The following is a 22,885-nucleotide window of genomic DNA, read 5'->3' as shown; positions in this document are numbered from 1 at the left end:
ATTATAGTGGTGCAAGATGATATGGCGTTTACGGTTATTTTTACGGAATTTGTCAGTAACTTCCGGCAAACTAATGGTCGTGTACCAATAACTATTCACGGTACAACGATTATCCAAAGTAACATTAGCCACGTGTCCAGTTTTATTAAAAAAAGAAGCAATTATCCGCTTAGAGGCACTGTTCACGCGCACCACTTTGGTTGATTTCGGCTCATCTCGAAAGACCCATACTCTCGATTGCTGCTTTGTTTTGGGCTCGTAACTATAAATCCACGTTTCGTCACCTGTGACTATGTCCTACACTAAATTTGACGCCCCTTCGTTGAATCTGGTAAGCATGACACTGCACCAAGTGACGCGATCCGTTTTTTGAGCCTCAGTCAAATTGTGTGGGTGTTGGTGGATACCAAGAGCACAGCTTTTTCACACCCAAATGTTCGTGTAGTATTGATTGTATTTGACTCATGCGTACGCCTAAAGATGCCCGAATCTCATGGTACGTCACAGGCCTGTCTGTTTTGATCATACGGCGCACAGCATCGATGTTTTTGTTGTTCACAGCAGTGGATCGGCGACCATCACGAAATTCGTCACTGAGATTCACACGACCGCGTTTGAATTTTGCAAACCAGCTATAAATAGTCGTCTTGCATGGTTCTTCATTGCCAAAAGCAGTTGGAAGCCGAGCGTAGCTCCGCTGAGCTATTAATTTACACTTAAACTCGTAGAAAATCATACTACGAAAATTTTCGCGAGTTAAATCCATGGTGATGTAGACGACCAATTTCTAAAATGACGCCACGAATTAAAAACAAGTGACATTCGGATGAAACAAACTGTATTCTACAACCAAAGAGTTCTATTTTCAAAAGTTGTAATTACTTTTTAAATATTGTTTATGTAAGTGACCAGTTCCCGAAACTTATAGTGCGCCCTGTGTAATAATAAGGGAATTACTCCGGGGCCTACCCAGAAAACCCAGACCAAAACCAATTGAGAAAAATTTATTTGCAAAATTGGTTCTACCAATAATCGAATCTGGACCCCCATGCAGCGCTCTCAGTGCAAACCGTTGGGCCACCGAGGTCGTGCTCCCGTTAACAATTCACCTTCACAAGATAATAAAATCGTGGACGTACATTTTGTCACATAATGCGTGATTTGGCATAAATACGTCTTGTTGATCTAGATGTGAATTTCATTTAATTGAGAACACCGTATTACGTATCACTCTCTCTCGTCCAACCTGAAAGAGCGAGACGGTAATGTCTTAATTTCGCACGAGCTGTTGGTATTTGCTTATCAGATTTATTCAAACCTTGGTATTGTGTTTCAAATGGAATGCCATTTGTAGATTAATCTGAAAATTACTCAGTCATAATATCTGCACATTTGGTTTAAAATTTCTGTGTGTACGTACTACACACGAAACTTCTCCATATATAGAATTTAGGTCTCAATACGAGTTGGGTACACATTTTGCTAATACTTTGAAATTGTAAAAACTAAAAATGCAAGAAATGAGATTCAAAAGGTTGTAGGTATTGTGTTGCATTGTTACTCAAATACAAAGACAATGGGAGATCTATAAACATTTGCAAATATGTGAGCACAAAACCGGTAGAATGAAAATGAAGGAAGCAGTATAGTCTGTTGACGGGTAAATAAATGTCACCACGGGACATTTACGTCGAGTCGTCAGGCTTAGCACGCCTTTTAGCAGTAATTCGCATAAACGCTCAGGAAATGAAACGTCCAATCGGGATTACATTGACGACTGTACCTCGATAAACACTATTATTGTTGTAGCTGTCGGCAGATACTTTGAAACATATTGAATACTACTTTCAGTTTGACTTGACCACCTTGCGCTTGTGACCCAACGTGGTTTGCACTATGGGATCTGGGGGTCGATTCAGAACCTTACGATAACTCCGTTGTCGACCGATTCAATTTGATTTTGATTTCTTTTCATTTTTATCACATCACCCGAATCGAACGTCAGACTGTCGTATTCGAAACCGAACCGAAATGATATCACAGTTATCGAATGAAAGTTACCGAACGTCCTATTGTTTATAAAGGATGTTTATTTTTCTTATAATCTATTTCACCAACTAATTCCGTAAACGCTGTTGGAAAACGATATCGTACCCGAATCCGAATCGAACGTTTAACTCGAATGTTCTGAATCGCTCGGAAAGCGCCCTTCGATTCGAGAACAATATCCAATCGAACGATTCGGTTAAAATATCGAAGAGTTCTGAATCGGGGTCCTGGATGAGGAGGCCCGGACCAATTTGGTGTTCTGGGTTAATTCTGTTGCTGGTACTCATAGTACAGTAATAGTTAGCGTATATACAGGTCTCACTGCTGGTCACAGGCCGCCTCTCAATGCACCCAATGCGGATTGGAAACTTCACACACATATTAAATTGCTTTGCAGGTGTCGATGTAAGATGATCTCTTTACCAAAAAGATCATCTTCTTACTGGAGGTTGGCAGTCAATGCGACAAATTTGTCCCTATCCATGGCGAAATAAAACAGTTGTTCTGCGCTCGTGACTCCGGTCCACTCCCTTATATGTGTCGTAGCTTACTGTAAAGATCATAGCAAATTTTAATTTCGCACATTTATTCCGAAAAACCTCTAAGAGGTGCAAACCCGGATTCGAATCCACTATTCTCTGCTTGCGACGCGATAAGTCAAACTATTAGGATACCACGGCTGTTTTGACTCATAGTACAGGGAAATTCCTATTCAGAGGTCAGACAATTGGTATGTCTGGCATATTATTACAATTATTGTTACGATGCTATTTTTTTCTCAGCCTTTTGGCAGGTTATAACTACATTCACAGACTAAAATCAAATAAACGCAGTATGTATTGTGATGAGAGCTTATTTTCTGCTTCTAACTCCTTGAGCTTTCCTACAATTCCGCATGTATCTAAAATTACAGCTTTTTGTAAGGTAATGTAAGTAAATTCTTTAAGATCTAATCATTTTAGTTTTCGGAGAAGATGATTTGGAATAACGCCCGTTGTGGAAAGGTCACTAGAGACAACATATAATTTTACTTGTCGCCCGGATCTGTTTACCTCATTTTTTATTTTTGCGTTTTTACTACATTTTACAGTTTTATTTTTGTCTTCTGTATGTTATGTATGTTGGAAACTACAATTACGATTATTATTATAATATCGAGGTAACGCAGTATACTCGTATCGATCAGAGACAATCGAAACAAAACATATCCTATGCTATTGTATCTATCTAATACCTTTTATGACCATGAATCACCGCACAATCGTATTTCACAACACATCCTCAATTCAGTTCAGAAATAAAACAAAGTTTAATTTTAGCAGATAAATTGCACATCAGCGTTGATTCAGGCGACAAATACAGAGACACCAACTTAACTGTGCTGAGAGCGGTGTCGCTAGTATGTATGTAATGTAGCAAGTAACATAAGTAACTTGCAGTTTATTCCATGTTTTTCAACGTGGTAGCAATGGTTCCTTTTTTCCCGTATCATAGATAAGTTGGTGGCTCTGTAAATGAATAATGTAAAATAGTTGCGTTCCAATTTACATTTTGATTGGAAATTCCGAGTCTATTCGATTGTGTTCGAAGCAAGGGCGCTGCGAACTAATGAGACGGCGGAACGTACCACATTGACAATGGTTATAAATAATTAAAACCAAAAAGTTCTATTCCTTTTATTTAACTTAAACTTCTTTATTTGAGTATTTTGAGGATGTCTTCATTCTGTTCCTCGTTCGCGTTTGTGTCATTTGAATATTAATATCTATAATTAGAAATAGATGCCTCCGTACTGCCATCTTACCGATTTCTGCCGCCAAGCAGTAAATTGCCCGTGTGCAACAAATGAATGCGAATGATCTAACTGCGTTCCGGTTTTGAAGGGTAAGGTGAAACTACATGCACATGGGACTTGTTAACTTTAAGTCTCAGAGTGACGGGCGCAGTGGCATGCCTATCAGATCTTTATCAAATTAAAGCCACTGCACTGTAACTGTTATGGAGTGGCGTGCCGCTTACTACCAGGCGCCATTTCCGTCCCACCAATAAAAAAGTTTTTGTGCAAATAGAATATTCAAACCAATTCACAGTTATGTTCTTTAAATATTAATTGTTTGAAATATGCGTGTTTTTTCTCGTTGTGATGTAACCTATGTCCGTAGGAAATAAAATTAACAACATTGAATGGCGTCGAATCACGAATGTTGATAGTGCACAATAGCAAGTTATGTTAGTAAATTAAACGGTGGTGAGTTCACCATCGCAGCCAAACGTTAACGGCAACCCCAATGGGTTGCCTTTGGACACATCTAACGGACAAATCGATCGCTCGTAAATTTAAAGATTTGAATGAAATAGGATGGCGCTCTCAATATCTATTTATATTATATAACATGAAAAAAACTTTTCGTTACGTAACATTCTGCTCTTTGTTTAATATGATTTTCAGCGTTACAGTGACTAATGATACATTATATAAAATAGGACCTGGTCGTGACCCTTTTGAAACACCCAATGTGTTGTTCTTGGTTATTAGCAATGATAATTGGAATAAGCCTGCAAAGCGAAAGTTTCAAATGTGTTGAGCTACAACATGTCTCGTAAGAGTGGAATAGTAACAGAACGTATATTAAAGAGGTGGCTAGTTGATAGTGTGCGGAATCGAAAGCTGCACCAAGGTCGTCGTCGTAACCAGTCGGAGCGGTCCGGGTGGCCACTGCCGCTACCAGTTTCAGCTATGTTCGCGCACGCGTGTCTCGCTATGCGTTGCCGATCAAGTATGCAAAATTTTGTTTGGGTTCAGATGAATTTGCAATAGATTAAATCGTGGGTGTGTGAAAGATTATGTAAGATGCTTGATCAATTTGATATTTTATTCACATCAGAATACATATCTATATATACAATCAAACTACGCAGCCTGACTGATGACAGTACGTCCTAAAGAAATACTTTTAGTGGAGTTATGTTATTGCAGATAAACCATACTTTCTTACATCCAGTTATCCGATACAAGTTAAAACCAAGATAAAGCCTAACATTACCCGATTTTCGATAAAAGAGTCGGCACCATAACAAGATGTCAAGGCGAATGTTTCCACGGCACAAAAACTCTTTTACACACAAAATAAACAAAATATTTTTGTAGTTTCCAGTCATTCCAATTAAACGGTCCCAATTTCAAATCCTCGCCTTACAGGCTTGATTTGACGGGAAGTGGAACGGGCCGCCGAGCGTTCACTGAGGTAATTAATAATTACTCCTAGCCAGATATGACATTAACCAAGTTTGTCACAACTTGAGAAGCGGAGTAACCAACATACGTAAAGTGAGCCATCATATTGCTTTATTACTACTATTATATTGAAAGCCACTTTCTTGTCGGTGGTACTTTATAAAGAGATAAAAGATATACATATTAAAAGAATATTTAACCAGCGCCTTTGAGTGCACAGACTGCGTGTCCAAAGTAATGAATATTATAGATTTCTGCACCCAAAAGTCGGTAAAGCGGTCTGTCAGAATTTAACATAATTAACACAAAATGATGCAGCATTTGCGAAAGTGATTTAATAATTAACAGGATCTTGTGCAGTCATTCATGGCACGCACTGTTTCTAAAAATTACTAGTTTGTCATGTTCACTAGTGTAGTGGTAAGGAGCGTGTGCCTCCAAGCGTAAGAGTGTTGCTCGCTTCGCTTATCACGTTGCTTATGTGACTTAGGCACTACTTACCGAGTACGCTACTCGTGGAAATGGCTTTATGTTAATTTGTTTTCTCTTAACTGAGAAAGAGTACGTTCCAGTAGTTGAATATTAAGCATCTCTGAAACTTAAGTGTACTCGTTTACTATATCTTCGCTTAACCATACGTATTCTTAACAAATTCTATCTTCATTTGCCATGAGTTGGCAAAAAAAAATATTTTGTTTGCACTATGTTCTTTCAACACCTGCATGCTGTATGGAAGATTTTTTCAACGTCATTTACAAAGATAATGCACACATCGATTTTTTAAGGCGATGTATTTCAACGCGAGTCTACATTTTTAGAATTAAGTTGCAGGGGACCGCCACTCGCATCCCGCACAACCCGCGTACTGAAAATTGAATATGAATAAAATAAGAACAGGCGGAGATAATTTGACGCAGATCCAACGTCGACAAGCACCCAATGGCGACTGACGAACTGACCAAGTAGCGGGCGGCGCGGCGCGTCGTTAAACGCTCGGCAATTTCAAATATTTTTTTAATAAAATTTTCTCTGCATTTGACCTTCGTCTCACGATGGAAAGTGATGATGAGGTCGATGATGTAGCATGCACACCTAAATAATGGCTATTCACTCTTGCCTTGAAAAGGCCCGAGTTGTAGCGTTCGGAGAATAAGTCTGCAGGGAATTCTACTCTGTAGCCGCTCGCCATATAAATGTGGAAGCGAAACGCTTCGTGCGAATCCAGGGAATATCTACAACATATGGGGTATAATTCCAGCCCACGTCTAGTTCCACGATGATGGAAAGGGCAAGGCGGAATCAAATTATGCAATTCCATCTCTCCGTGATATCGGAATACCGATAAGCAGACAACTTTACGGCGGTGTTCAAGGCTCTGTAGCTTCACCTCTGCTAATTCGGAGTCACCCATAATCATATTTTAGGACAAGTGTGATTTAATAACTACAGGATTTCTGTTCAAAATCAAAATTTTGCGGGTTTTCTGTAGTACTTAAAGAGAAGTATCTCCATATAAAAATTATGTGCAAAGTTAGATATTTTATTCTAAAATATTTCGTAGAATTTTATGTTTGTCAATATTTTTTAGCTTGTTTTAGATGGTTAACAGTACTTACTGACGTAACCCTATTTACTTTGTCATACCTTTACGTTAGGTTGTAAAAGCAGTAGCTGTGTGAGCTGCTGCTATAATAATGTCTTAACGATGAAATGCCCTCTCCGTACTTACAACGCTACAGTCGCCTTGCTAATGAGCACTTAGACATATTCTTTCTATTACCGTACCACTATTTTCATTTCCATTGCGCTCGACCTCGATTTTTATCGAACGATTTACGTGTACGACAATTTTTCTTGTACTTGCACATCCGTTTGTGAACAATGGAAAAGAGTTCTTTGTTCTATATCAGTTAGCAGATTTTACACGTACCTACCGTACCATACCTACTTATCAATAATTTGGTTTTCATCTTCTACTTAGTAATATATTTATTTCATGCCTACTTCTTCATATCATTATGGTCATATTCGTTTTTTTCTTTCTCGGTATTTTTATTTGTAGCGATATCGCGTAAGCGTACACTGAACCCTCAATTTCATAAATCCATGTTTTTATTTACCACAAAAAACTGTAACATCCGCTATAAATCGGAGCGATATAAAATATCATGTTCTTTCGACCCTAATTATTATCCCTTTTGCTAATTCATCAAAACTAAATTACAGGCTCTTGCACCGGCCGCTCCGATGGAATGGCGAATGGAAAATTAAACAAATATACGTTATAAATAAGGGCTTTCAACAGTAACAGAAAATTTAGTAACAGTAGAGCTCCTTGTGAAAGAGTTCGTCCAGGGAAGTACTGCCACCTTACCTTTTTCTGCTGCCAAGCAATAATGTAATCGTTACTGCGTTTCGGTTTTGAAGGGTTAAGGGCGCTGGTGAAATTACAGGCACGTGGGACTTGCCAATTTACCTAGCTCTACTGCTACTAAAATGGAATGGAAGCAAATTTTGGTAACCATAGCATTAAGGACTTTATTGAATTGAAATTAACAATTGCTATAAACTTCGTTATTACGTATCAAGCTATACACTTTTGTTCGAATATCGCTTCCAGTGCAACGGAACAACGGACGTCCATAACAATTATTGTCAAATAAGTGATACTCGACCAAATCAAAAGCTATATCAAGTATGAAGCTTCATTCGCATCATGCGCTTTTTAATTTGGTTGAGTGTCACTTATTTGACAATAGGCGCCCAGTTACACTAGGAGGAAGTTTTCGAGCGACTGCCGCGCGGCGACCGCCCAGTTACCACGCCATTACGTTAATGGCGAATCTGAATTCTATTTATTAAGCAACAACATTTAAATTCCTCTGAATAATACAAACGGGTGACCGCCGCGTAGACCAAATTCAAGCCAGACTCGCCCGCGTGACCGGGACGCTCATTTAAGTCAAAACGTAAAAGCTACATAAATAGAGCGGATTTTGCCATGACGGTTAGACGCACGCGGTCGGCAACGCGGACTCCGCTCGGCGACCGCGCGGGGTGAACGCGATAAAATTCGTGTCGAATAAATGCGTCCTAATTGTTTCGAACGCCCCTCATTTTAGCACGTACAGTGGTAGATTCTCTCCTACAGCACGCCCTTCTGGCGGGAGTCTCCAGTAGCGCCCTGAGCCGAGGTCCGTGCCCACTTGGGCGCCCTCAGGCTCGCTACTTAGCTTTAAGTTTATCTTAGGGGTTATGAGCCTTCAGCTCGCCCTTTTTCTCCGGTGGCGCAGTAAAGGCCATCAGCGGCCAACTGCAAAATATCATTAAAAAAAAAAAATGTTTCGAACGGAAAACTGGAGTAGACACCTGATCCGTCCACGTGTACCTTGATGTGCTGCTGTCGTCCGTACGATCCTTGGCGACTATTATAGTAATTTTACTTGTTTTCAAAGTATTTAGTGAAACTTCACAGGCATGCAAGATGAATAAATGAATAATGAAATGAGTATACTATAAGAGTAATATACCGTATTTATGTTTCTGTTTTTATTCTTGAACGTTGATTTTAGTTTCACTAAAAACTTATATTCAAAGTGTCATTATTATACCACTTTGCTGCGGTTTAAACAGCTCGTTTGCAATTCTAACTATGCTATGACTCACACGTAGATAACACGAATAGGTACGGGCATACACTATAAAATACTTGGTAAGCTTCACGACGTTTTCCAACCGAGCAAAGCCACTCGCTATCGTGATGTACGTAACTTTTATTCTCATTACTTTTCAAAATAATTAATTAACTATTTTGCATTTGGAAAACATTTCCTGTTTCGTTAATAATGTTCGCTCGAGACAAATGTTACCTTTTCCGTTTCCATCATTTTGCCACTCAATGCTTTTTTATATCAAAATCTTTGTGGATCACCGACATATTCGATTTCTTGTTTAATTTGAACAAAATTGATCTCTACTCTTTGCCAATACAAAACATTTCACCTTTCCAATAGAAACATTTGTAATACAATTGAATATTAATCGTTATTGTTCAGGGATTACGGCACAAAATTCTTCAAGGTATGTTTTTTGTTGTTAGAGGAGATTTTGGGGCAGGGATGTTACGAATATTCGCATCCGCATCCGTAAATGCGGATTATTCGCATTAATTCAGACATCTGCATCCGCATTTACATCCGCATCAATCAATGCGGAGTTTTTACGAATGCACACGAACAAGTTATAACATGTAAAGAAAGTGGGCGGAGCCAGAGTGGCACGTGCCTTGCGTTTGTTTTGACAATTGCTAACTTCATTCGGTAACTGACGAATAGGAAGGCGCAAATTGCTACAAGATTCGACAGGTTTTGTTTGTTGTGTTTTTTCTAGAGTCCGACCGAAACTTCCGTGCGACAGTTCGAAACTTCCGTCCGAAAGTTCGGTCGGACTTTATTTTTTTCTCATTGTCAATAAATTAAAGTGAGTGTTTACTGTGTAGAACTTAAAGAATATTTTGATATAAATATTAAAGTAAAATGGCGCCACCATTAAAAAGCAATATCTGGACTTATTTCACAATAGACAAAAATGATCCGGAAAAGTCGGAGTGTAAAATATGTAATAAAAGTTACTCGCGGAAGGGACGCACTACTACTTCATTGAAAAATCATCTGAAATCAATACACCCGGAAGAGTTTTGTTTATTTCAAAGTGCGAATAAAGAAAAGGAATTGAAGAAAAAAAATGATGAAGCAGGTATGTACCGAAAATCACGGAATATAAGATGTTTTACAAACTTAGTGACGGTTAGATAAACTCATTTAATTTCTTTAATAATTTGCTGTTTTCAATTTAAATCATGATAATTATACTTGGTGCTATTTTATATTACTTACTTTATTATATTATACTGTGACTAAAATATATTGTTGTTATTTATTATACTATACACATGATTTTTATGTTACTTTTTATATTCAATTTAAAATAAAAAATAGTTCTAGGTATTAGTGAAAATATTCACTTTTTAGGCTTTTTTAGCACTAACCAGAATCCAAAGTTAGTTTCAATTTTGTATGTATTTTTTACAGGTACAATTGTGACTCCGTTGCCGTTGCAACAAGCTAAGAAACAGCTTTCGTTAGAAGATGTACTACAAAAAGAAAAGAAGTGGGATACTAACAATCCTAATTCAAAAAAGCTTGACAAACTCATTGCCGAAATGATAGCGCTTCAAAATTTACCATTTAACTTTGTGGAGGGACTTGGATTTCGTCGTCTCATTCATGAGTTAGCACCGAAATATAATTTTAGAGGACGTAATTTTTTTACTGATTTCATATGCCATGAGCTATATATAAAACTCGCTGGAAAAGTTAAAGAACTAATTGAAGAATATCATTACATGTCCTTCACTTCTGATATTTGGACAGATCCCAGCTCAGGTGTTTCTTTACTTAGCCTAACTTGTCATGGAGTATCAGAAAACTTTGAACGATCGTCAATTGTGTTAAAATGCGAAACTTTTGATGACCGTCATACTGGTGATATCATTGCAGAAAAATTTAACACAATGCTTGCTGAATGGAATATTTCAAATGAAAAAGTGCATTGCATAATACGAGATGAAGGCTCTAACATGAAAAGAGGAATGCGATTAGCATTGCTAAATGATTTAGATTGTACTGTTCACAAGTTGCAAATTGTTATTCGGCATGGTTTACGATCGCAGGAAAGCATAGAAGACGTCAAACAAAAATGTAAGAAAATTAGTACTCATTTCAACCATTCAGTCATTGCTCAAAAGCAACTTGAAAAAATTCAGGACAGACTTAATCAACCGCATCTTAAAATATTCCAGGATTGTGTGACGCGCTGGAACAGCACGTTCTACATGTTTGAGCGTATTCTGAAGATAAAAGATGCATTAAGTCTTTATGCCAATGACAATAACATTGAATCCATTTTGCCTGAAGAGTGGAAAATAATAGAATGCTGTATTGAAGTACTGAAACCGTTTGAGGAAGCTACTCGTGAAATGAGTAGCTCTCAGGCATTCATATCATCTGTGATTCCTATGATACAAATGCTTTTGAAAAAACTTGACGACTATTTAACAAAACCACGAGAAAGTGATGCTATTCAGTTGGCAGTCTCTAACCTAAAATCACAATTTTCAGCGAAATTTTCTTCTTTGGAAGATAACAACTTTTATGCCATTTCCACATATTTAGATCCTCGTTACAAGCATAAATTTTTCAAACCAGTCACCGAAGAAAAAATAAAAGATGAAATAATAAAGATGATTAATGACCCTGCCGTTACTGATTCTCCTATGTCGCCAGCGAAAAAAACAAAAAGAATGAGAATGGAAGATTCTCTCGATCCTGAACCAGGAACGTCCAGCACGGGTCAGAAGACTTGCTTAAGAAGCGATCTTGCCATGATGTTAGATTCATCGAGCGAAGACGAAGGTGAAGGAGATCCGGACAACAGTAGCCCCGATATTCTTCTCCGCAAAGAATTAGTTATTTATCGTAACAAAAAAAGACTGGATTTAGAGGGAAATCCACTTAATTGGTGGAAAGTCAACGGTTGTGAATTTAAAATTCTCTCCAAATTAGCATGCAGATATTTATCACCTCCACCAGCCAGTGTTCCCAGCGAGCAACTATTTAGTGGAGCTGGATTAATATATAATCCACTAAGAAACAGGCTGGAAGCTGAAAAGGCTGCAATATTGCTATTTATTAAATATAATTCACCAATCTTTAACTTTAATTATTAAACAAAAAAATATGATTATGAAACTTCAAGCCTTGAAGTTTCATAATCATATTTTTTTGTTTAATAATTAAAGTTAAAGATTGGTGAATTATATTGTATAGTTGTTGTTGTTTGTTGCTTGAAGTTCAAGCTAAAGTTTTGTTTTGTCACAAGTTATTTTGTTCTAAAAATATGATTTAATAAATTAAAAGTTATAATTAAATTGATTTTCAATTAATTATGCCAAAAAATAAATATATAATTATCCTTTTAAAATCCCACAATCCGCATCTGCATCCGCATCAAATCCGCATCCGCATCAGATCCGCATCCGCGGATGTGAACTTCTAATAATCCGCATCCGCATCTGCATCCGCGGATGTCAAAATTTTTGCATCCGTAACATCCCTATTTTGGGGCAATTGCAAATCGTACCTGCTTTTCGAAAAAGGCTGTCAGTCAGCATTTATTGAGCGAACGGTGTGTACTTCCTACCTAAATGATTTATTAGCAATTTATTTATTGAAATAATACAAGTTTCTGCGTTATCTAATCGTGATAAAGTAAGAGTGATAGTGTACGCCCAGTGGACATACTCGACGGTATATAATTTTATTATATTATTACTTCGCAGTTATGGTCATGTTGCTTGAAATGGCTCTATTATTTTCAATTTTATAGCTTATACGATTTTTATTGCCTCTCAATGTGTTGGAACTATTCAAATGTGTTTAGTAGGAGTCTAAAAGGATAGACGACCGCAATGCTCACAGGATGTGGTCTTGTGAACGTAAACCATCCAGTTTACATTCCCGAGGATGGAAACTTCGTCGACTTGATGAACTGGAGTGAAGTTTTTATACATTTTAATAGGCATTATCCACATCCTGGATGAGTTATTGACCTGTGATTGTGACGTCAATGACTTCTTGAATAAAAATTTTGAATATAGCACGTTTCAATTTTAACATTTTGTTGACGTGCTGCAGTGTTATTTACTAATATTAGAAATTCTTATCGTCACGCTTTCTCTCACCGTGGTAGGCCGAGACCATGGACCTCCACTTTTTACGCTCCTGACAAACCTTCTTTGTCTCCTTCACTCCCATCAGTCTTATCATACTTTTGATACTTTCTATTCGGACTTTTTCAAGGACATTCCCAATCTGATCGAGATATGTACGCCGAAGTCTCCCTACCCCTCCATCTCCTTCGCTCTATAAATTAGTGCTGTCAATCTACCAACATTCTTTCTTTCTACATGAACAAACCATCCAGGCATCCCACTCTATTTCCTGGTCATTCATATCATTTTTCATACCACAACGCTCTCTTACTACGCTGTTTCGCATTCTGTCTTTAAGAATAATAAACACCACACATATAGCGCAAAGGTCTCATGTCTACAGCAGTCACCTTACTTTCATGCCTTTGAGACCAGCACGCCTTGACAGCCAATCGCGCTTTCTTGAGACGTTGCTTCCCATTAAACCGAAATATCCTTTCACTCGATTTCCAGCGGAAATTTTTATTAATAACGTAATATGTTTGAGAATTATCCCGAATTGTTTTCTGTTGGATAGTGCGATCTTGTATTCGAAGAATGTTCCGAAACTGTCAACACCGTCAAATGGGTTCCATGCGTTATTCTAAGCACGTTTTAAACACAGGGCTCTTCCGAAATTGTATTAAGCCAAGCATACGAGGTAGATAGCTTTATACGTAGGCAATTTTGCGAAAAGCTGAGGTCCTAAGTACATAATGCGGCGTTATTAAGATAAAGTGCGATAAATGTTTGAAAAGATTGAGTCTATTTACTAGAAAGTCTAGAGCATAAACCATTTTGAAGTGATCGTTTATCATAAAGATTGAATATTTCTCATATTAGTCCCGTCCATAGTCACAATAATAGTAGATATGAAAAAAATCAACTTTAAATTGATTAGATAGAGCCATGAAAAGTGTATCACGTTTCTGATAATGATAAATTGATGATAAGAAATGATATGATGATAACGTAACATTGGAATGGCGGAGTAAATGATGTTGTCGTTTGGATAGTGATGACCATCGTGACCTTGGCGATTTGTTCGCTAATCTTTAGTGAGTGGAATATCCCTAGACGTCATTGACATTGACTTACTGAGTATAGATTTTAGAGAACACTAAGCTTGAAACTACACTCCAAGACAAATAATTCGAGCCAACTTGCTTTTTCAGTGTTAAATGCCCTTAGATAAAAAACTATTAATGCAATTTTGAAGCTGATACACATAAACGTCATTTCAGAAGGTCCTTATAGAAAATTTGTTCTTCGATACAACAATGGTTTTTTTTTTCGGATTCGGATTCGGATTTTCGGATCTAAATCGTGTATATTTGTTTTACCAACCTTCGTTTCAGGCCCTTTACACAATTACGATTGTTGTTAATATTGACAAGTTTGCGTTTTAACATTTATTTCGATTTGTTACTACTAAAGAGAAACGATTTTAAATTCAGTCTTTAGTCAGCAGATTTTATTCTCTTACCGCTCTTACGTAATGAGTGCGGCGAATATGACGATTGACAAATTACTCGCCTAGTTTTCATTGTTTCATTATAAAAAGGCCTATTTTGGACAGTGTTATAGGCCCAAGTATTAATCTTGAAATATTTCAACAAACACTCAACTCCCAATATTTTTCTGTTAATATCTTATCTTTTGTATTGAGTAACTCATGGCCAGTATGAAGTCTAAGGGACTGGTGCAGTCAATTTCCTCATCAGCAAATCAATGGAGGGGTCTATACCTCTTGGCACTAGTCTCTTTTAATTAGAAAATGTAGGCTTGTTAAGTTCACGTAGAACATGTACAAGAGGTGACAGGGAAAAGCCAAAAACAATCCAGCTTTGATATTCTGTAGCCGAAGTCTTAGAAAAAACCTTGGTTGCTGTTTGAACTGTTTTTACGAATTATCTATCAAATTTTGACAGTGGTGCCATTTAAACTTTTGTTTTTAATGTTTATTTGTCGAACTTTTGCCAGTAATGCCGTGTAAACGCCTGTTTTACCCGACTGCCCGGACCGGAGGGTTATGTTTTTTTAGAGTATATAATCCATTTCTTTTTCACGCTGTACAGTCTAAACGGCTTGAAGATATACGAGGTGTCGTTAGATTCGTCTTGATTGTGGGAGTGTCCTGCTGTAAAAAATAATCAAAATAGTGAGGGGGGGTATATTTTTTTTATCTTTCCAGCTAATTATTTTTGCAGTCGGGCTTTTGTTTTTAAAATAATCTTAGATTTGTTACTAATTCTGTCGGAATTTTGATGCTGTAGTCATTTAATTTCCTGATTTTTCTAATTGACTGTAACACTTTTGACACTAATGCTATTTGAACACCTATTTTAACGAATTATCTTTCAAACTGTACACTACATTGAGCCAGAGCGACAAAATATGCAACACCACCATCGGGTTGTCTTTCGCTTATAGCCGACAGAGGTTAATTCTATTTAGGAATGCAAACAACGTTCCACGACTTAAATTCTCACTTACGGCAACAATTACGTTTTATGTTTGTTTGAACGTCTATAACCTTTAGGCTTTGTTTAGGTCGATGTACGTACGTTTTGCTCTAGAGCCTGTCATGAACCTTAGGCCAAAGAACTTTCTATATTTAGAATTGGGAAGTATTCATTGTTTCAGGGAAATTATGTTTCGCTGTAATATTCTGTTTCTTGAAGGCGGTTTATATTGTTTCGACGTCTTTGTTTTAAATGTAAATGGAGGCGAAGTCTCAAGTAATGTACGCAATGTATTGTGGAATTATTTATGAAGAACGTTGATAAAATAAAAAGCTAAGGGATTTGTTATTTATTTGTCTAATAGGAAGACCAACAGCTTAAAACTAAAGTAAATAATAATGATAACAACTGAATGCCAATTATAAGTCCTCACAAAATGAAATATAATATGGAACCTTAGTACACCATTATATAACCTATCACTTAAAAAGACAACCGCCGTTGTAAGCCTCAAAGAAGTGCCCACTCAGTGCTCTCCTTCGTATTGAAAAGGTCCGGGATCAAAAGTATTACATAGAGTGTAGAAATTATTGCTTACGCGCCGCATAAACTCATTTTGCCTGTAATTAGTAAGGGCCCGAGGTAGAACCAAAAGTGAATTGTTTCTCAAAGACTTAGAGGGAACTTTCAGTGATATTTGTGAGAGCAGGTCCGGTTATTTCCTTAAATTATCATACAATTTACAGTAACTCACTTGGAATTGCCTTTTAACGAAACCTGCCTCAGTAAACTCCGCTCAGTGCTGTGGCTGGTTTCATACTTTGTTAATTGAAGATTTATTATCATCATCTACATCAAAAACAAGACAGTACAGATTGTGCGCGTTTTCCGAGACTTGTGAACCGTTTTCGAAATTTCGTAAATTAAACAAGCTAAGTTACTACATCATCAACATCAACCCATTAGAAGTCCCATTGCTGGACACGGGTCTTCTCTATAACACGTCACAGCATTCCAGGATGGTCGACATACAGGTGTTAATACGATATTCTCCTTCGCCGTTATATTCCTACTAAACATAAATCATGTAATTCAGAAACAGTAATATCAAATACTATGGTCATATAATAAACTATGTGGGCAATACACATCATCATCTATCATATATATTCTTTTTCTAATTTGTAACGATAAATGTCGTCACTAAAAACTCTATTTTGGTTTATAACAAGACTTTATCTTAACTTGAGAATACTTCAATAATGTTAACCTCAGCCGTTGGAATAAGCTAATAGGATTCTGCGGCGAATCTTGCACTGCGCTAACTCTATCCATTTTAAGCCGTATGCCTGATGAAATAAAGGCTCTGTGACGATGCGACCTCTTTCAACCTCATCCCTCCTTTTAACCACCGCTTTCTCTAGTTCCTGGCCACCTACTTTGAAATTTTGAATCGTTCTTAAATTTCTTTTCTTTTTCGTCACTTACTTACTTTTTCTTTCCATCGCCACTCTCTACTAAATTTACGAAGCGAGCACACGTGCTCGACTTCACATAAAATTCTGACCAATTAAATCATGTAACCGAATTGCTTATAAAGCATAGTATTTCTAGAAGTTACAGGCCCTTTTGGGAAAGTTCATTTTTACCATAACCCGTATATAATTTAAGAACGGAGTGTTTTATACCATTGTACTTGTTTTCATATCATTATGTTTTGTCAAAGCCTTTACGCTTTTCCTTTATCTGTTCTTTTCCATTCATATACTCTTTCTTTATTTCTACAATAAAATTCACGTGGACTGGGCCTTGTATTTAATTACGCGACGTCTGTGTGACAACTTATTACTGAATATACAGTTTATAATGAGTCCCGAATGCTGTTCGTTACGTCATCCAACGTTTAATAATAAAATTTTAACCAAAACTGATATCTCTGTTTATATCCGAGTTATCTAAAATCCTAACCAAACAAGAGAAGATAAATTTATTGCCCCAAAAATAACTATAGTTTTTTTTATTAAAACCATTGGACTAGATTCCGTAATCATAATAAAAAGCATTGGTAATATAGTGGGCCGACGGTTCGAATCCCCGTGGCAGTACAGTCCATGCCCTTAGGTACCTGACCCCCCCAAAACCGACCGATTTCTGAGTAGATCAGTGTGATGTGAAGAAAGGTGTTAAACAAATTTAACCTTTAACTCGTGAGACGTAAAATTAATTTTGATATTACTTATTGCATCGTTAGTGAATGATCCTTAACATATACTTCCTTAAATACAAAATACACATTTCAACCATGAAGCTGGAATTCGTTTAACACTTTCTGTAAAATGCGCAAGAACAAAAGGTCGGCTAGGTATCTAAGGGCGTCGATTGTACCCATGTCTTTAATTTCTAACTGTGAAGGAAATCGTCGAAGACGCCAGAGAGGCGAATTATAGCCTAAATCCTCTTCTTAGAGGAAACCCTTGAGTATGAGATTCCGTGACCCTTGTTAAATATGCAAGTTAAGTATATGCAAGTTTTGCTCGTAAATTAGTGTTATAATGTAGGTATAAAGTCGGAAAATTACGATAATGTTTGTGTGCAAACTGTTTAATAGCATGTGTTTGTTTCAGGCCGCACAAAATGATGGTCGAGCCGACCCGGTAAGTAACCTCCATCTATGTAAACTTGATATATTAGGGTTAAAAGCGAGAGAGGTTTGTACTTTGTCAGAATTGTTATCTTGAAACATTTTTTCGCAGACCATAAGCGATCGGGAGATTGTTATTGATTTTTGGTGAACAAAAGTACTTATAAGCTTTACAACTTTGCGTAAATTCAACATCATAAAGAACCTTTATTTATTTTGTAATCAAAAATATGATTAAAAATCTTGATACATTAATGTATTGTTTCAAACCACATACGTCGATTTTGGAGCTCAATTATACTATTAGAGTAATAATGTACCAGATAACTATACCAATCAAGGCCCCAAGTCTACTAATTTTGAACCAACTTCAAAAAAACGAGGAGATTCTCAATTCCACCCTATTCTTTACCTATCAGAAGTCCGAAATGACATTTTCCTGAAGTAACGTTTCCTCGAATTTTCATAACCTCGAAAGTAATTTTGAGAGGAAAATGTTTTTTTCTTTTAAACCTAACGTAATCTAACCGAATCTAATCGTCTCTTTGCGATAAATATCCAACATTTTTTTTGGTTGTTTTTTTTTTGTTTCGTTATAATTCGGTTTTCGGGGTAACGAACATTCGAACGAACGTTATTTCCGAAAAAATAAATTCGAGCTTCTTTTTTTGTTGGTGCCCCAAAAGTGCTTCCATTTAAATTTGAAGAAAATATTCCACCTCTAAAGGATGGCTAACTAGGGGATGAATCCGGTTTCGCGCACTTTCCGGTAACCAATTTCAATAAAACTTGGCAAATAGATGTAATTCCACGAACTTTTGAGGTCGGTCTTTTTAGTACCTACTCTGTACTGAGATTATAAATCATCACAGTTGTGTGTCGATACACTGTCAATGGCAGGATTTTGTACGTTTGGTATTCTGCTAAAAGTTAAGAGCAAGATGCTTGTCACTGATTAGCCATAGAGCTACTATTCAACTGCCATTGCAATTTTTTGGTGTTCTGCTCTTCAATGGCGAGTCGATGGCGTAGTGTATTAATATTATAAATATTTAATATTTAATTTGAAGACTAAATTGCTGATGAAACGAGATAAAAAATAAGACCCTCATCGATCATTAATGATTGAATGCTATTCCACTGACACTATTGCGACTCAACTGCCATTGCAACTAGGTTTCAAGTAAGTTAGCAAAACTGGGAAAAGTACACGTTGTAAACATAGTTTACAGTAATTTTTAGTATTAGTAGAGCTCCCTGTGAAAGAGTTGGTCCAGGTGCCTATTTCTGCCGCCAAGCAGTAATGTCAGCACTACTCTATTCCGATTATGAATGATGAGGGCGCTGGTGAAATTACAGGCGCAGTGGCAATGCCCCTCAGATCTTTGCAATTTAAAGCTCTGAGTGACACTGTAACTGTTATGGACAGGCGTGTAGCTTACCCTCAGGCACACGACTTGTTCGTCTGTCGCTTGATGTTATAAAAAAAAAGGATTCTCGTCCTATGCATAATGCAGTAGGCACTTAGAAATCGATATTTTTATACCAGTGTCGCGGATTGGTGATTATGGAGTATGATTATGAAACAAAAATGAAATGCTGAACAGTTCTGGACTTGAGACACAACAATAGACACTATTTGATGTCAATTTTTAAACTCAGAGCGACCGCTATTTTATAATTAATGACGTCTGCGATAATCCATGCTAGGCAACAGCAGTGCACTGCCGCGCTGCTACGTTTCTATGTAGTTACCATACTTGTCTTATTACACTACGGTGTACAAAGTAGAAGAAATCTCGCACAGTCTCGTAAATTCCCACAGCTACCGAATCGTATCTAATTTGTACGTTACACAACTGACACAAAGTTCATTATGCTACGTACAATTTGTTTACAAAACCAGCTTCCATTCCGTAAATTGAGCCTAATTCACTCCAAGGCACTACCCAAAACACCCAGACAAGAACCAATTTACAAAAGTTCGTTTTCCAAATTGGTCCTGGCCGTGCAAACCGTAGGGCCACCGAAGTCGTCAAAAATAAAAACAAACACAAACAAAATTATAGCAACTTGTTTCACGAGCTGATTAACTGGAACGGCTATTGAGATATAATTACTTAAGGGAGACATTGGCAGGTTTATTTACCATTAGGCGCAAAAGTGACTGCCTGCTAGACAATCTAATGTAGGTGCATATATTTCCTACTAGTTCCCATGCAGTATTTTTAGAAACGGTCTTCGTAAATCTGTTAAGCCTCGTGCAATTTGTCGCGCTCCCTCCGTCATTCCATTGTACAATTATTACCCGTGAAACCTGCTCATTTTCCAATTTCTAATCACTATCACGACATACTTAATCGCTACCTATCACTTACGCAAAATACCACACCGTTAAGGATCCGTGTGCACTTGCACGCAGTCATGTTTTGGTTTTGTTTTAATCAGACTTCTTTATGTCAAGTTCGTTATCATAGTGGAATCGTATGCAATTGCATACACAGTCGTGGTTCCGTCGATTTTCTTTTGATAAATCCATTATAGTTCTTTATTTCAAGTTGATTAAAATATTTCTCTTTATTTTGAATGGACTGCACATCCCACGAACCGTGCTTGAGAAATTGCTGCTGAAAAGTCACAAACGTTTATTCTCCGTCTATTTGCCCCTCAGTCCACAATTATTTGACAATCTTGAAAGACTTAATTGTTACTGGCAAATTAAAGCGCAAACGACCTAGAGGGCGAAGTTCGAAACGATATGGTGTGACCAGGTAGCTGAAAGTCTGGCAGTACCGGTAAACGTTGCAATCACAGAATAATAAATACAGTAGAAGTGGTTAGTTAGCGTCAGACGAGTGCCCACTATAGGCCTCGAAAGACCTACTTGAGCTTAGTCCGTCATTTTCACTTGGTATGGTATGGTTGTGTCATTCATTCTCGTAAATTCTCTAAAATCGTAGAAAAATGCCTTATGTGCTGTTTTGGAGTGCAAAAATGATAACCGCAAAAAATATTATCCGTAGCAGTATTTCAAATGTACCGATGAATCTTATTTTATTTTTATTCTTAGTCTTATTTTAATAAATTTTCAATTGTCTGATCATTCGTTCTGATGTTAATCGTTCGTCGTAGTCCAGCTGGCCGCAAGATGGCAGCACATTGAATAAAATTTCAATATAAAATCAAAACGTCGTAACTTGCAACAAAGGTATTGAACTTTTAACGATATAGCGACTGGGCAAAGTTTAAATTATATTAACAATCCAGAATTTGTTACATTTCCAATTCATTACCAATCATCATCAAGATTTCGTAGTGTTCATCATTTTGTTTATTTGCGTTTTGGCGACATCGGTTCCGATAGTAATCGAGGCTTATGGCACTTCCATAGTTTTTTTTCTTCCGTGGACCTAGCCGAAGATAGAGTGCAATAGAGAAGATCGATTGACGGTGATTTTGCTCAAATTCACGATCTTCAGCAGTGAGGGACTGACGGAGAAGAAGGAAACTATTGGCTACTTTTATTTTTCATATTTTTCATACGTAATACACTAACGGTCATAATATGCTTAAATTAACCTTTAATAGACCCTTATCAAACAAATTATGTAAATTTGATATATAATTGCCATATAGCTTCATAATCATGATAAACGAACGAGTCGTAAGGTAGTAAGTAGCCACGACATGTGTGTAAAGCTCCTTGACTATAAATCACCATTGAAAAAGGACAGAAACGATGTATGCACCGAGTACTATACAAATTTCCTTGAACCAGAAAGAGACGGGTACAGTTTCGCGAGTATCGCGATAAACGCGGCCGTGAACCGAGTACGTAAACATAGGGCATTTATATTTATTAACCTTTTTTTCTATAGCCTTAACTTGTAATTAAGGAAAGTAAAATGGTAAAGTCCAATCGTGGCGAGATCCGTTTCGTTGTGTTAATTGTTTTGCAAACAATTCGTTATCGACGGAGCCCGAATGCCGCTCGGAATTTATGAATGCGGAACTCGAGGATTTGTGTGCTAACGATAGATGGCGCTAGCTGTTCTATAAATCTGAAATTCAACGACTTGCATTATCTTTTATGAGCGCACGGTAATTGTATGCTTAGCTCACGTAAAAACGACTTCTACGTATTCCGCGCCAGCTGAACTCTTATCTAATTGCGGGACGGCAAAATATAGTTTCCTACTTGGAATTATCTTTGATTGCAGTGTTTTGTTATACCTATTTAAGTGATAAAATGAATGCTCCACCGTCCAAGTCTCGAGTTGGCACATTTGGCGCGCGCTACAAGAATTTACGACGCCGCGTCGTAACTTTACGATCTATTTATTACTTTCCATTTTCAAGCAAAAGGAGGCCCATTGTGATAAAGTATAGCTATGTTGAAACGGCCGAACAATGGAAGGCGCGCGCATACTCCGCGTTTCTACGTAAAGACAGACCTTCTGAACAAAAAAAGGTGCATCTAATCTATCACTGCGACTCAGTAAGTCAAACGGTCGTTTTTTACCGCCACTCATTTGCATAGTCCCTTCTCTTTCCCCGCCATTTGTGTAACCTTGTTCAGAGTGAGATGAAGATATTACCACGGTGACCTTAGAGACGTGCCCGTGCGGCGGTACCGTTGTGCCCGTGAGAAGGAATTTTTGTTCGGTTCATACACTCAGCTGGTG

The 22,885-nt window shown here is 37.4% G+C and overlaps 1 protein-coding gene across 1 annotated transcript; it reads left to right on the top strand.

The window, feature by feature from the left end:
• Positions 1 to 4,642: 4,642 nt before the first annotated feature.
• Positions 4,643 to 18,351, top strand: LOC113238087 (zinc finger BED domain-containing protein 4-like). The gene is made up of 4 exons (XM_026474811.1): positions 4,643 to 4,826; positions 10,375 to 12,017; positions 18,184 to 18,213; positions 18,313 to 18,351. Exons 1-4 carry the CDS (start codon positions 4,643 to 4,645, stop codon positions 18,349 to 18,351), a joined length of 1,896 nt encoding a protein of 631 aa, XP_026330596.1.
• Positions 18,352 to 22,885: the final 4,534 nt, after the last annotated feature.

The sequence above is a fragment of the Hyposmocoma kahamanoa genome, unplaced genomic scaffold, assembly GCF_003589595.1.
Source record: "Hyposmocoma kahamanoa isolate Upper Pololo Valley unplaced genomic scaffold, ASM358959v1 103, whole genome shotgun sequence".
Taxonomy (NCBI): domain Eukaryota; kingdom Metazoa; phylum Arthropoda; class Insecta; order Lepidoptera; family Cosmopterigidae; genus Hyposmocoma; species Hyposmocoma kahamanoa.
This window is presented reverse-complemented; position numbering and strand designations above follow the sequence as displayed.

Coding starts and splice junctions, on each gene's coding strand:
- LOC113238087 (XM_026474811.1), top strand. CDS start 4,643: ATGTCTCGTAAGAGTGGAATAGTAACAGAACGTATATTAAAGAGGTGG. Junction 4,827..10,374: donor CGCTATGCGTTGCCGATCAA/GTATGCAAAATT, acceptor TATTTTTTACAG/GTACAATTGTGACTCCGTTG. Junction 18,214..18,312: donor ATGATGGTCGAGCCGACCCG/GTAAGTAACCTC, acceptor ATTTTTTCGCAG/ACCATAAGCGATCGGGAGAT.